The 15,404-nt window shown below is 42.0% G+C and overlaps 1 protein-coding gene across 1 annotated transcript in view; it reads left to right on the plus strand.

The window, feature by feature from the left end:
- Positions 1-15,404, plus strand: part of FBXW8 (F-box and WD repeat domain containing 8) — a 120,955-nt gene that overhangs the window by 8,142 nt on the left and 97,409 nt on the right. The window contains exon 2 of the mRNA XM_038575223.1: positions 7,460-7,564. Coding sequence (XP_038431151.1) covers positions 7,460-7,564 — 105 coding nt within the window. The remainder of the gene's footprint in view (positions 1-7,459; positions 7,565-15,404) is intronic.

Below are 15,404 nucleotides of genomic sequence, written 5' to 3' on the forward strand. Positions count from 1 at the left end.
GGGCCTGTGTGACCTATGTGATTTAAAATTCTTAATCCTGGGCACCTGGGTGGTTCAGTGGTTGAGCATCTGCCTTTGGCTCAGGGTGTGATCCCAGAGTCATGGGATCAAGTCCCACATTGGGCTCCCTGCATGGAGCTGCTTCTCTGTCTGCCTATGTCTCTGCCTCTCTCTGTGTCTCTCATGAATAAATAAATCAAATCTTTAAAAAACAAATAAAATTCTTAATCCTTATTTAATTTTAATTTTAATTATTTTTAAAAAAGATTTTATCCATTCATGAGACACACACACACACACACACAGAGGCAGACACATAGGCAGAGGGAAAAGCAGGCTCCATGCAGGGAGCCTGACATGGGACTCGATCCCGGATCGAGTGGGCTGAAGGTGGCGCTAAACCGCTGAGCCACCCAGGCTGCCTTCTTAATCCTTTTTAAACAAGCCCCTACCACCCCTTGTTCTACAGGGGATTCCACAAATTATGTAGCTGATCCTGATGGTAAGAATGTGCTTAGAGTATTTAGGACCCTTGATGTGAAACTACTCTTTCCACAAATAAATCCATACCCATACTGGTCCAAGTTTTTGACTCAGAGTACCCCCTCACCTGACTTACCTCCTTTCTGGGTCCTTAAGCTCTGATCTCAGTTTAAACTAAAAGGGACTTGAAGGCAGAGGGCCAGCCTCTTCTGCTTCATACCAGCTTCTTTCACTGCCACACCCAGTACTCACCTCCAGTCCTTTAGATTGGCGTTTGCTGCGTCCATTCCTTGCCAAAGTGCCCAGTGCAGTCCTACCAGTAGGTGTGGTTAGTGAGAATGATTCTCGAAGTTGGAAAGCCTGTTTAGAAAAAGACCAAAAAAATCCTATGGGCGTTTATTGTGTGTCTGCTGTGTGCAAGGCACTGTACTGGTTGGATTGTGTAGTGCTATAGTTCTCCCATCCATGCATGCAAACAACAGAAACTTACTAAATACTTTTTGCTCTATCTCATCACAAGGCACAGGGATTAGGTTAAATGTGAAGAGCTAACTTGGCTTTTTGTGAACCTTTGGAGCATAACCGCTCTTCATAGCATTGCTTCTGTGTAGAAATGATTTCTAAGTTCTAAATAGCTAACTTACTTAGGAACTTTGGAATGCCTGAGCCTGAGGGGACTGTGTATGTTGCATTTTGTTGTCTCTCATTTTTGTGCTGTTTTATATGATGATGATTTATCTCTAGAAAAGATTTTAGTTCTTTGAGTGTAGACATCTTATACATTTGCCAACAGCACATCTTCTCCCCCCAGCACCTGGGATGGCTCTGATTTCAGACAGTGTTTTGAACATAAAACACTTTATTTCAAGAATGTTTTATTTTTCTATGTCTGAAAATATCATCATGATTACTTACTGTAAGAATACTTAGGGAATTCAGAAGAAGAAAAATCTTGTAATGCCATGTTCAGAGGCTATGACTTGAATTTTGGTGGTGTTCTGTCATTTTTTAAGAATAATACATATTTTGAGGCCAATGTGGGATTGTGAATAAATACCTATTTATCCTGAGTGTTTCAGACATCCTCTCCCCTCCTGCCCCCATCAACCAGTTTTTTTCTTTTTCTCAAGACCCAGGTGAAACTGGAATTCTTTCTGTTTGAGATTGTGTAGGTCTGCTCTACTCCGCTTTTGCAGTGTGTAGAGAATCAAGATAAATTCCTTTAGAAAACAGTCTCCTTTCAGCCACAGATTTAGCAGAAATACTATTGCACACTTATTGTATCCTTGAGATACTTTTCTCAGTTTCTTAAAACACCACCTCGAGAGAGCTTTCATGTTCTGTTTGCCCTGGAGATGTACATTGGGAACAAACCTTGAATCCGTTTCTTCACTTTTCACTGATTTGGCTCATAGTAATTATTCCTTCTTCTACTAAACAAGAGAAGACAGATTAAATTTCTAACAGTAAGGCACAAAACCAATCCATTTACAGAATTAGTCTTACATTAGCACATAGGAGTACAAATCAGCCTCCCTGGGGATGGATCTATTTGCAATTTCTTTTAGCATTTTTGGAGTAAGTCCAGCAGACTTTGGGAAAATCTAGTATTCACTGACTTTGAATTAACAAAGTAACATGACCCCTTTGTGGGGTTTGTGTGGGGTTTTTGTATTTTTTTTTAATCCATCTATGATTTAGGGTTGTGATACTCAATTTCTAGTGTGCATGAGGATCCCTGAGGAAGAGATGCTTGAGCCTCACCCCTGGAAATTTGGGGTAACAGGCAATTTGGGACATTTTTTAAAATAAATTTATTTTTTATTGGTGTTCAATTTACCAACATACAGAATAACACCCAGTGCTCATCCCGTCAAGTGCCTCCCTCAGTGCCCGTCACCCATTCACCCCCATCCCCGCCCTCCTCCCCTTCCACCAGTCCTAGTTCGTTTCCCAGAGTTAGGAGTCTTTATGTTCTGTCCCCCCTTCTGATATTTCTCACACATTTCTTCTCCCTTGTCTTATATTCCCTTTCACTATTATTTGTATTCAATTTGGGACATTTTTAACTTCATAGATGGTCTTGATGTGTAATACAGGACAAGAGTCACCATAGTGATAAGGAATCAATATTTGAGCCATTAAAGACTTGAAAGCCAGGTTGGTTGCATTTTATCAAAATCGTGTTTTTCCCCAAATTTGAAGCCGTGTTAATACTTTAATGTATTGGTTTTCTATAGTATTATTAGCCAGTATTACATTGCTTAGGTTATAAAATTAATGGAACGTGGTTCTCTCTAAACATTATGGTCCTACTGATATATTCATAGTGTGACTAGGTTTCCCTATGTTAATATTTCCAGTGTTTTTAATCTCTTTCCTTCACTCTGGGAATATCTTTGTTTATAAAATGTCAACTTGTCCATTTCTATGTTTGTAAGTCCATATAACTACAGAATTGGTTCATGTGGCCTGTAACTTTTCAGATGGCTGTGTGCTTCAGAATAGCCTAGGTGGAAGTCTGATAGCACTCTTTAGATTATAAGGTATTTCTCTGTACACTTGTAGCAGGTAGTATTGTTTACCTCTATGAGCTGTGGGAAGGGCCAAATGGTAGTGCTCAACCCTTGCTGTTGCTGCTTTTAGCATGTGTGTGGTTATTGGGCTAGCACCTCTGTCCAGGATGTGTCTCCATATCCTTGTCAAATCCTGGGTATCTATAAAAGAACTACATTTTCAACCACAGGGTCAAACATGCTCATAACTCTCAATATTTTATAAGGTGTTTCTCAAGTGATAGGTTACTAATAACAGTGAAGTTTATAAATTACTTATTCAACTTTGAATCTACTCTAGTTCTCTCTTGGTATAATAATGTCACTCTAATATCACTCTACCTCCTTGAGTGGAGGAAAGAGAAATATGTTGGCTAAACTATGTCTCCAGAATTGTGCATCAGAACCTTTGGGAACGTGTTAAATACGGACTGTCATGTATCATTTCTATTGCTTTGGGAGATCAGGTTAAGGTTTTTGTAAAATAGATTCTGGGAGGAGATTTGCCTGCAGGTGGTTTAGCAGGTTGGCCTTCTCGAGAAGTCTTGACTTGAGACAAGAGTGACAAGCCTTTGTACTAGTCACTGGATGCAGGCTGCCCTCCAGAATGTCATGTAACCTTGGACGCGGCAGCTTTTTTTTTTTTTTTTTTTTAAGATTTATTTATTTATTTATGAGAGAGAGAGAGAGAGAGAGAGAGAGAGAGAGAGAGAGAGAGAGGCAGAGACACAGGAGGAAGGAGAAGCAGGCTCCATGCCGGGAGCCCAACACGGGACTCGATCCTGGGACTCCAGGATCACGCCCTGGGACATGGCAGGCGCTAAACCGCTGAGCCACTGAGGGATCCCCGAGGCAGCTTATTTGACCAAGAGTAGTGCCTAGGAAGGGGCTCAGCGTCAAGCTGAGCCGGTGAATCAAGAATAGGCAGCATTCTGAGTGTTTTGGGCAATGAGTGTCATGGACCCAGAGGGAGAATCTGATGACCCACCACTATAAGAACTATAAGAACGTGATAAAATGTCTTGCCAAAGAGATTCCAAGTGTGCAGCATGAAACTTGAGCCTTTGGCTTCCTGACCTTGTGGGTCTACATAGGTCTTAAGAGGTGGACCTTCCTTTATCACATTGGTTTCTTTTTTACCCTGCCATTCCCCAACCAGTGGTAGCAACAGGGAGGATCATTTACATGAGTCTGGAACTTGATCTGTTAGGGATTGACAATCATTTTGGAGTTTAGTTGTCATTCTAGGGGCATAATTATTTTTTAAAAGTTTGGCTTTATAATGTTGGTGTTCACGTAATTATAATTCAGTGCTTTGAAACCGTTGTTGTTCCCCAGAACTTACAAATTCTCAACACTCACACTGTTATGTGGACAGTGAGAACAGCACGGCATTTCAGATCCTTTGTTGGTATGGGAGGCTATAACACCCCTGACTGGTCATTTGCACCCTGGAGGCTGCATCCTTTACCTTCACTGTGCATTAGAGTAAATCCTTCTTTAGTTATTATTGCAGTATAACCTCTTAAAATTGCTGATTCTCTTTGAAAAGTTCTCTGGAAAAAGACCTATTGTGTGGACACTCCCATGAGTAACTTTTCATCCACTGTCGCCAACTATCCTCTGCTTAGGGTGGGACAGGGGGAGACAAAACTTTCTCTGTAAACAAGCTGGTAGAAGAGTCACATGGAATGTAGACCTAATCAAATTTCTGTTGAAGGGGGAAAAAGGGAGCTGAAGTGTCATTCTAGGAAAGAATATAACAGTATTAGTTACATGCTTTGCCGTGGTACTTGCCCCATGCACTTTCCATGTATTAGTTCATTTTATTCTTGTAACTACCCTGTGAGTAGGTAGGTATGTTCTCTCTTTAACAGATGAGGAATCAGAGACACAGATGTATTTAGCCTGGTCACATGGCTAGTCAGGTGGCAGAACCAGGATTATCAGTTTGAATCTTTGTTCTGAACCTCCATCCCAGAGGTCTGGTGGTTGGAATTAAAGAGGATGGCGATAGGGTTGTGGTTCTGCAAGAGTAGAGGCATTGTTTTCCAGAATGAGAAGAGAGTATTAGCCATCTGAATTGGGCAAAAGAAGGAAGGCTCCTGCCATCACAAGTGTGACTTTTCTGAACCAGAATAATAAAAATAAAGGTGATTCTCCTGCTTTGTTGCAGTAGTGTCACGTCCAGAAACCAGTTAATAGTCCTTTTTTTAAAAAAGATTTTTAAAATTTATTTATTCATTTATTTATTCATTAGAGTTACAGAAGGAGAGGCAGAGACCTAGGCAGAGGGAGAAGCAGGCTCCCCATGGAGAGCCCGATGTGGGGCTCCATAAGGACCCCAGGATTACCACCTGGGTTCAACTACTAAGCCATCCAGGTGCCCATACCAGTTGATAGTCCTGAAGCAGGGAGTGATTGGAGAAAGCATGCCTGGTGTCTCTAACAGTGAAAAGCTAAATATGAGTTCATTTTGTATGAGGGCATGCTTTTCTTTGCCTTCATTCTGCTTGTATGAGGATAAGGAACATTTTTCTCTGGTTTCTCTACCAAGCAGGTAAAGTAAGCTTCTTCACCTCACCATAATCAAATAATGCAAAAGAGAAAGCAGAAGGAAGTTCAAGGTCACAAATGATAGTCTGGTCCTGTGTATGGCTTTCCTCAGCTGGTGGTGTGTGACCCCCCCCCCCCCCGCCACCGCAACCCCTCCCCTCCCCCCACCATCCCGGTTGTGTGGTTGTGTTACGGAGTCTCAGGTTATATCTGGGCCAAGTGAGAAAGTGCTGCCTCTTTTCCCCCTGTGAGTGAAGCCGATTAGTTGTAAGAGGGGACCTAGCCTGACATTAGACTAATGACTTTCCATTATTTTTTTAGGCAGGGACTCCTTTGTCTTCGATTACACTTGCAGATTTTCTTCTGAGTTTTTTCCCCTGCCCCCCCCCCCCCCCCCCCCCCGTATGGCCAACATTTCTCTGCCGATTTAACATTCTGTACTGTCTTTGCCCACAGAGAACTGTCAACTCTTGCTCTTTTTCCCTCCAGAGATCCTTTTTGGCTCTCATACTTAGCCTTGTGCTGTTTTTGCAAAGTTGAATACATTTCCTTCTTATGCCTTGCATTATCTTTTAGCTCTGAGACTCCTAGATGAATGAAACGTGATTCCAGAAAAATCTTTACCCTGGATCTTGGTTGGGGCTAAATCAGTGCTCCCACTCCCTTGGAAATGCTGGACTATTTTCACTTTTCAGACTGCAGCCTTGAGGTATAGGACTGTCATATTTGAGTGGTGAATTAATAATCTGCTTGCAATCTGTAAGTCACTAATGTCAGCAAAAACTTATTAGAAATAAATTTTATTAAGTAAGTTCCATTGAGACAAACAGCCTGCTGTCCCTAGCTTTGCAGAAATACATACAAAAGTGAGCTTTAGCAGGTGGATTTTGGAACAGCCAGAGGGGCACATAGACACACTTGGCTTTCTTTCTGTTTCACACTCCTATTTCTTTGTACAACCAGGATCGTCATGACAGCCTTATCTCTCAAATAAAGCCTGTTACCTCATCCCTAATTGCTTATCCAAAGGCAGGCGAGCTCTAATTTCTCCACATTAATAAATGACATCGAAGAAGAACTGCTTTGTTTGCACTGGCTCACTCAGGTTAACCAGCGTAGGCCCCCGAGTGCATTAGGAAACCGTATGTTTCTCCAGTGGCCAAGGGGAGGTGGTGCTCACCTCATTCAAGAGCAGCATTTCGTTTGTTTACTTCTTGCTCATGTTCATAGTCCTCTTCTTTCCCTGATGAAAACACTTTAGTGACCTAGGTCAGCATTTCTCGGACTGTGGGTGCTCACTGCCCTCCAAGTTGGGTATAATAGGAGTTGTCCTTGGGGGACTGGTGGCCCCTCTGATTTCAAGGTTCACTTTGTTGGCTGCCCCACTCAACTTTGCTCAGAGGCCTTTCCACAACCTTTGCACTGATTCCTGTGGCATACCCCAGATTGTGAGCTGGCACTCTTGCTTCTCCTTTTTTTTTTTTTTTCCCTAGATTTTATTTATTTATTTACTCATGAGACACACACACAGAGTGAGAGAGAGAGGCAGAGACATAGGCAGAGGGAGAAGCAGGCTCCATGCAGGATGCCCGATGTGGGACTCGATCCCTGGACTCCAGGATCAGGCCCTTGGGCCGAAGGCAGGGAATGTGAGAAGGGTGGGCTTGTGGCAGTGAGAATCCAGAAGGGTCCTCAGGTTTGGAATCTATTCTGTGAGTGCTCCATGGAGTAGTAGTGAGAATGCGAGGCTCCCCCTGGGACAATAGCACTTCCCTCACTCCCACCAAGAATATCTCTTGCCCATTAAAGGAGTGTTTTCATACTTCCGAATTGTAAACTTCTTTCCCTTCTCTTTTTCTCCTCAGAATGAAATGGATGACGTGCCCTTCTTTGATATCCAGCTACCTTATGAGCTGGCAATCAACATATTTCAGTATCTGGACAGGAAAGAACTTGGAAGGTGTGCACAGGTAAGCGGTCATTGGGCTGATGGTTCAAGATTTACTTCCACTTGTAATGCGAGGATGGGCAGCTCTTGGGTGACAGAGATTGACTTATCAGAATTGCAAACTTTAAAGAACGAATGAAGTGGTTAGCACCTTTCCCTGAACTGGAAGGATTTTGTTCCACATTACCACTTGGTGTTTATCTTTTTGTGGCCATCTGTTCAATAGCTCTGTTCTCCCTGCAGTCTGAGTTATGGTTGACCTGTGGGCTGACAACTCTGTACTTGGCCTTTATAGAGCTAGCCTGAGCTGTTAATATCCTCACCATTAATGCGAGGATGCCAGCCGTTGGTTAAATCAAGCCAGTTGTTAGGTGGGGAGTTGAGGGGTCAGCCTGGGGACAAAACAGTGAAGTCATGTGTTAGGCGTGTAGGCCAAATGATCCTTTAAAACACTAGAATGTGAGGTGCGATTCATGTGAGAACAGACACCCCCGGAGGGAATTGCAGATCTGTGTCCCCCGTCTCCTGCTTGTGCTAGGGCGTATGCCCATGGGGCAGCATGGTAGCACATACCATCCAGGCCACACTTTACTGTGTACACGAGTCACAGGAAATCTTGATAAAATGCAAATTCGGACTCAGAGGTCTGGGTAGGGCCTGATATTCTGCATTTCTAACCAGGTAATTTCCGTGTGGCTTGGACCACACTTGCAGAGGCAAGAGTTTATGCCATTAAATTAGGTCTCTTATTCACTTCTTTTTGGTGAAGAGTATAATTGGTGAAGTGTACAATTTCTCCTAAGTTGAATATATGATTGCTAACCATTTGACTCTCATGAACAACTGTATTCCCCAGAAGACACTAGAGTGTTTGTTGTCTATAACTCCTAAAGAAATAATTTGTCTACTGGCTGCCATTTTGCACCTGGATTCTAGATTACATTTTACACAGCTGTCTACATCCTTAAAGGGATCAGGCAAATGGAGTGGTACCAGAACTATATACTAAAAATCCAGGGATGCCTGCCTGGCTAGTCACAGGAGCATGCAATTCTTGATCTCGGGGTTGTGAGTTTGAGCCCCAAGTTGAGTGTAGAGATTACTTAAAAAATAAACTTAATAAAAAAAAAATCCAAACCACCCCCAAGAAGTGAACTTAAAAACATAAAGGCAGTTTGAGAAGTGCATACTGTAGCTAAATTTAGACTTTAGAGCTTGCTACCTCTGGCAATTCAATGAAGTCACACACAATATAGGACAATTTAAAACATATGGTTTTACACCATATGAAGCAGTTTTGCTTAATCAAAACTTTCTACCTATATATGAATTTGAAAAATCTTTCAGTGTTCTTGATTGCCACAATTTTAAGTATGGGGGTGTTGGCAAATATTTTTTAATGCAGAGTCTGGAATCTTTAGGAAATGATGGAAGAAATTATTCCAGGGCTAAAATTTACTAAGTAAAAATGTACTGAAATGTAAACCGTGCTCAGAGCCTATCAATTGCATTAAGCAAGAGTACCTATATTGTCTTCTTCTTTCCCTTGGAAATTGGATTTGTTCTATTCTAACTTTACACTTTGGCCCTGTTCCCAAGAGTCGAAAACAAGAGTGTAGCTAAATGAGTCCAACTCCTGGATTTCAGCCTGATGCTGTTAGCTGAAGTCTTGGAACAGGGTCTGATAGCTAGCTGCTTTCCACAAAGTCAGCATTAGATGATAAAATCTTCATTCTTGATAGGGAGCTGCTGTTTAAGGAACATTTCTTTTAACATTGCTTTTTGCTCTCCTGCTTTGTAGAGGGCCATGTGGCTTTCACATCTGCTGCTGGTTTTCTCATCCAAAGAGTTTATCAGTAAAAGATAGGATCTAGTGGAAGAAGAGATCCCCCTTTTGGTACAAGGGGGCTACATTTCAGGATAGATTGGTTATGCTGGTGAGATTATTCTGCAGGTGTGAACAGTTTAATTTGCAACACAGTGGTCCAATTGTCCACCAGAATTCTTCTCTTTTTGGCCAGTTGGATTTGTTTATTGTTTTTCATTTCAACCTAATTTTTAGAGCACACGTACAAGCATAGAAAATATTCTTAAACAGAACCCCCAAGTGGCTCTGGTCTGTGAAGCCAGGATTTATTTATTTTTAATAGTGCCTTTGCATGAAGATGACAATGGATGGCTGGTAATTTTTAGAATTGGCTTTGTTTTTTCAGGAATTAAAATACAGCCACAAAGTAATAGAGTAGCATTTTCATTTGTTTCTTGTGTTTTTATTTTTGAAACCAGGAAAAAATCCTTCTGTTGAGTGGAATATCCTGCTGCTTTATGATTTGATTTTAGAGGGGGCTTGCTCTGTCTGTCTCTCTCTCTTTTTCTCTTTTAATCAAGCCGCCTTGGGATTTTAGTGAAATTGGGCCAGTTATACTGGAGTTGGCACCATGAACTATATGTGTGCCCTTGGAGAAAACCTGTTTGCTTAGATCTTTATGCCAAATTGGTAACTGACTAACAGTAAGGAACCCGGATTGGGAGGAACTTTTTGAGATTTAATTATGCCACAAACTATGCTGGAGAAGTGATTTTGCTCTGACTTTGTGTCTCCCTTCTGCGTCCCCTATTTTTCTGCTTTGTGGGCTTTAAGCTTTCAGAACTAAAGTCTTACTACATTAGTTTGTGATCCTTGTGTATTTCTGATGCTGACCTGTCTAGCTCCTTGCTATCAATAGTTGTCTCTTAAGGGATTTAGTGTCCCTATGGGAGTGTTTCAGGTTGAGAGGTCTTGAAAACAGTGTGGCTTTTAGTAAGCAAAGTTATGCATTGGACGAGTCATTGAACAGCTTTATCATTTTGCTACTTATAATTTTATGGTTTCGTGTATGTATGCACCCACAGGATTCCTGGCACTCTAAAAGATCATGTTTTCAAATAGATAACAATTAAAAAATTGTTCAGTTCAAAATTACAAATTTTTTATGAGAAGAATAAAATCTGTTATATGAAATAGACATAATTCTGACAAGTAATTGTTTTAGGATTTACTAACACTCATTTTTAAAACTTCTAAAATATTATAAATTCACGAGTGGTTGCAAAAGATAGTATGAAGAGGTCCTGTGTTCTTTTCCCTTAGTTTCCTTCATTGGCAATATCTTGCATACCTACAGAAGTAAAATCAAAGCCAGGACACTGACATTAGTACAGTCCACAGAGCTTACTCAGATTTCATCAGTTTTACATAAACTTATTTGTGAGTATATTTAGTTCTACCTAGTTTTATTACAGGTATGTATTTGTGTGACCACACAGTAAAGGTATACAACATCTATCAAAGAATCTTTTGTACTATCTCTTACGGCCCAGCCACCTCTGCCCCCTCCCCATCCCTGGCCCCTTGCAACCACCAATCTGTTCTTATCTCTATAATTTTGTCTTTTTTTTTTTTAATTTTTTATTTATTTATGATAGTCACAGAGAGAGAAAGGGAGAGAGGCAGAGACACAGGCAGAGGGAGAGGCAGGCTCCATGCACTGGGAGCCTGATGTGGGACTCGATCCCGGGTCTCCAGGATCGCGCCCTGGGCCAAAGGCAGGTGCCAAACCGCTGCGCCACCCAGGGATCCCCTGTCTTTTTTTTAAAAAGATTTTATTTATTTATTCATAGACACAGAGAGAGAGGGGCAGAGACACAGACAGAGGGAGAAGCAGGCTTCACGCAGGGAGCCCGATGTGGGACTCGATCCTGGGTCTCCAGGATTACACCCCAGGCTGCAGGCGGCGCCAAACCGCTGCACCACCTGGGCTGCCCAATTTTGTCTTTTAAAAAGTTTTTAAATTGTATTTTATTTATTGTGTATTTCCTAAAGTATAATTTTAGAAATCTAGCTGCGTAGGTAACAATGTCACTTAAAAAAAAATTATTCTTAAAGGATTTTATTTGAGAGCGAGAGCACAAGCAAGGGGAATGACAGAGGGAGAGGGAGAAGCAGGCTCCCCACTGAGCAGGGAGCCAGACATGGGGTCATGACCTGAGCCCAAGGCAGATGCTTAACTCACTGAGCCATCCAGATGTCCCAACAATGTCACATTTTTTCAAGTAAAAAGTAGGAAATTGTGCAGAAGGGAAGCAATAAAGAAAAAGTGGGTAGAGATGAAAGTTAAGAACTTATGATGTATAGTAAAATTGGCAAGCAAGAAATAGGTGTTACCAATATAAATAAATCTGGAACTAAACCCCACTAAATTATATTCCAGTATTTTAAGATTTTTTGTTTTTGTTTTGTTTTGTTTTGTTTCACAACCCTGAGCTCAATACCTGAGTGATATCAAGAGTCAGAGGCTTAAGTGACTGAGCCACCCAGGCGCCCCAATATTTCAAGTTGTTAAGTAGGCTGTAGATCCAATGTGGAGTACGAACTCACAACCCTGAGATCAAATTGCACACTCTACCTCCTGAACAGCCAGGCACCCCTGATATTTCAGATTTTAAGGAAAATGTGATCTTATGAACTTCCCAGATATCCAAATAGGAGCAACTAAAATCTGAGGTTTTCTATAGCTGAAGATTCTCACAAAGTCTTTAAAGTTGGGAATCCCCAGCCAAGTACTGCTGGATTGATTTTTTTTTTTTTTCATAGCAGACATAACTCTGAAAATCTGTAACTGCTCACAGTGTTCCTTTAGTTCTTCATTTTTGCCTTTGCCACCTGACTGCCTCCAAGGGAGACATGTGCCTGCCTGGGACCCAGGTGCCCTTAGGGATTTCCTTTTAATTTGCCATGTTGTAATGCTGCCCCCTTTAACAGGTGGTCACAGGTGGGGGCGGTCGTGCCTGGGGGAACAGTCTATTAAGCATCCAACTCTTGGTTTCGGCTCAGGTCGTGATCTCAGGATTATGAAACAGAGCCCTGCACTGGGCTCTGCACTCGGTGGGGAGTCTGCTTTAGATTCTCTCTCTCTCTCTCTGCCCCTACTGCTCATGCACACATGTGCTCTCTCCCTTTCTCTCTCTCTCAAATAAATAAATACATCTTTTTTAAAAACCTTAAAAACCATGGGGTGTCAGGAAAGCAACCATGCTGGGAGGAAAGATGGGCAGCTAGGTGAAAGAAGAATGGTGGAGCATTGGTAATTATTTGAACAGAGTCCTGGGGACATGAGGTTCTTCACACTGCTCACTTCAGTGTTTGTGTGTTTGAAGTTGTTTATAATTAAAAAGTTTACAAGAAGAAAGCAAAACAAACCAGAAATCAAGAGCTAGAATTTAATAAGAAAGTCTGAGCCTCTTGAGGGCAGTACATGCAAGAAGCCAACCAGTGAAAATAAAAGCAATGCAGCTCTTTTTAAGTGTTGAATTTTTAAAAGTTGGACTTTTTCATTTCCTTCAGTTACTTTCAGAGCCTACTATGTGTCATACACTACTCTAGACAGTACAACAGAGAACAGAACATACAACTCACCTCTCAGAGCTTACTTTCTATGCAGGAAGCACCTAGTTAAGTAGAGTATGCTCCAGATGGTAGAAAGTGCTATGGAGAAAACATAAACCCCCAGAGGTGAAGTGGCCAGGGAAGACTTCATAGAAAGGGTAACCTTGAGGCAAAGACCTGAAGGAGGAAAGAAAGAAGCTGTGCAGGTTTTTGGCAAAGGCCTAGAGGTGGAGCGCACCTGCTCTGCTTAAGAAACAGCAGCAAAGTCAGAGTGCCTCGGATATAATAGGCGGAATAATGTTCCTTCTCCCAGGTGTCCTAATCCTCAGAACCTGTGACTATGTTACCTCTTGTGGTAATGGACCTTTGCAGATACGAGGAAGTTCAGGATCTTGAGATGTGATGGGTCTCTTGCATGATCCAGGTGGGCTCAGTGTCATTACAGAGCTCTTTATGAGAGGGAGGTACTGGAGGTCAAAGATAAGGTGCTGTATTGCTGACTTTGAACATGGAGGAAGGGGCCACAAAGCCGAGGAATATAAGGTGGCCTCTAGAAGCTGGAAAAAAAGGAAGAAACAGATTTTTCCCCCAAAGCCTCTAGAACGAGTGCAGCCCTGCCACCTCTACTTTGATTTTAGATTTTTGGTCTCTGGAACCATTAGAGAATAAATGTGTATTGTTTTTAGCCACTAAGTTTCTGGTAATTTGTTAGAGCATCAGTAGGAAGCCAATACTGGCAAGGGTATAATGAGCAGATGAGGACAAAAGGAAAAAGAAATAGTTAAAATGTGAAAAGGCACTTAAGTCCATTAAAAAATCTTGAACTTTCCTTCTGAAGGAGGTGGGAAACCATTCAAGTGTTTTGAGCAGAGAAGTGACAAGGTCTGACTTACCTTTTGAGAGGGATCATTTTGGCTGTAATGTGGGGACTGGACCAGAGGGGGACAAGGATGCAGCTGGGAGACCAGGAGAAAGCTACTGAACTAACCCAGATGACAGGAGATGGTGGCTTGGAGTGCATTGACCTAGAGGTGGGTGGAGTAGGAACTGCTGATGGACTGGGTGAAGGCAGAGAAAGACATAATACCTATGTTGGTCCACATGGAGCAGTGATTCGGGAGTATTGGGCCTGAACAACTGGGTGGACGGGATAGTTGTTACTGACAAGGGAGAGAAGGTGAGATGAGAAAGTTTTGGGGGAAGATCCATAGTGGGATGTGAGGCTAGAGATGAATTTGGGAGCTGGGAGCATATCATCAGTATGTATGTATTTTTAAAGATTTATTTCTGAGGTAAGGGAGATGGAGGAATAGAGGGAGAGAGAATTTCAAGTAGACTCCTCTCTGAGCATGCAGAGCTTGACATAGGGCTTAACCTCATGACCTGAGCTGAAATCAAGAGCAGAGAACTGGACACTTAACTAGCTGAGTTATACAGATGCCCCACATCATTGGTATTTAAAGCCAGGCAACTGGACAAGGTCATTAGGGAAGGGAGTATATATGGAGGGGTTTTAGGGATTGGGCCCCATCACATCACAGTGGTTAGAGGCCAAGATGAGTTAGAGAAGATGCATTCCCTGTGATGTGGGAAGAAACCCAGAAACCTAGTCCCCTGGAACCAAGGGATAACCTTTTCAAGGAGGAGAAAGGGATCAGAGGTGCTGAGTGTCACTGTTTGTCAAATAGGACTGAGAAATGACCATTGGGGTTAGCAACTTGGAGGTCACTGGTAATATTGACCAGAATCCATGGCACAGTGGGGGGGAGGGGCGAAAGTGAGTGGGTTCAAGAGTGAATGGGGAGAGAGGCAATAAGGAAATTGAGATAATCAGTATATGTGGAACTGTCCGTACATGGTATGTTCTTTCCAAATAGACTTGATTTGTGAACATGTGACTAGAACAATGATGTGTTTCCCCCTGTTGTGGGCCTCACTGGTAACCCTAATCCAGGCAGAGTTAATAAAGCTAGTTTTTGAGCCAAGGGCTGTTTTTTTTTTTTCTTCTTCTTTTTTTTTAATGCTGCAATTCACAGTGGTGCTATAAAGCAAAATGCTGGAGACACTTTTATTAGCAAATTCTCGCAGCTGAGGCTCACTCAGTGGGGCTTTTACTGGGCAGGGCCATTCTAGTCCTTGTGTATTGAAGAAAGACCATTAGGCCTTTGGAAAATTCAGGCTTGTAAACTTGCTAGATTTAATAAAATGTAAGAAATCAAAACTGTTAGCTTTCCTTTTGGTGAGAATCTTTAAAATTGTGTAAGTTTGTATAGGTCTTACTTGTTCCCCCCCTCACCCCCCCAGGATTAAAAGACATTCTTAGAGCCTGTCATTTTTGTGCTCCTTTAAAAGAAGGGTAGAGAAAAGACACCCTCCCTTTACAGTTTGCCAAAGAAATTGTTGGCACATTTCTGTGTTTAATACCTAATTGTAGGTA

The sequence above is a fragment of the Canis lupus genome, chromosome 26 (assembly GCF_011100685.1).
Source record: "Canis lupus familiaris isolate Mischka breed German Shepherd chromosome 26, alternate assembly UU_Cfam_GSD_1.0, whole genome shotgun sequence".
In the NCBI taxonomy this organism is placed as follows: Eukaryota; Metazoa; Chordata; class Mammalia; order Carnivora; family Canidae; genus Canis; species Canis lupus.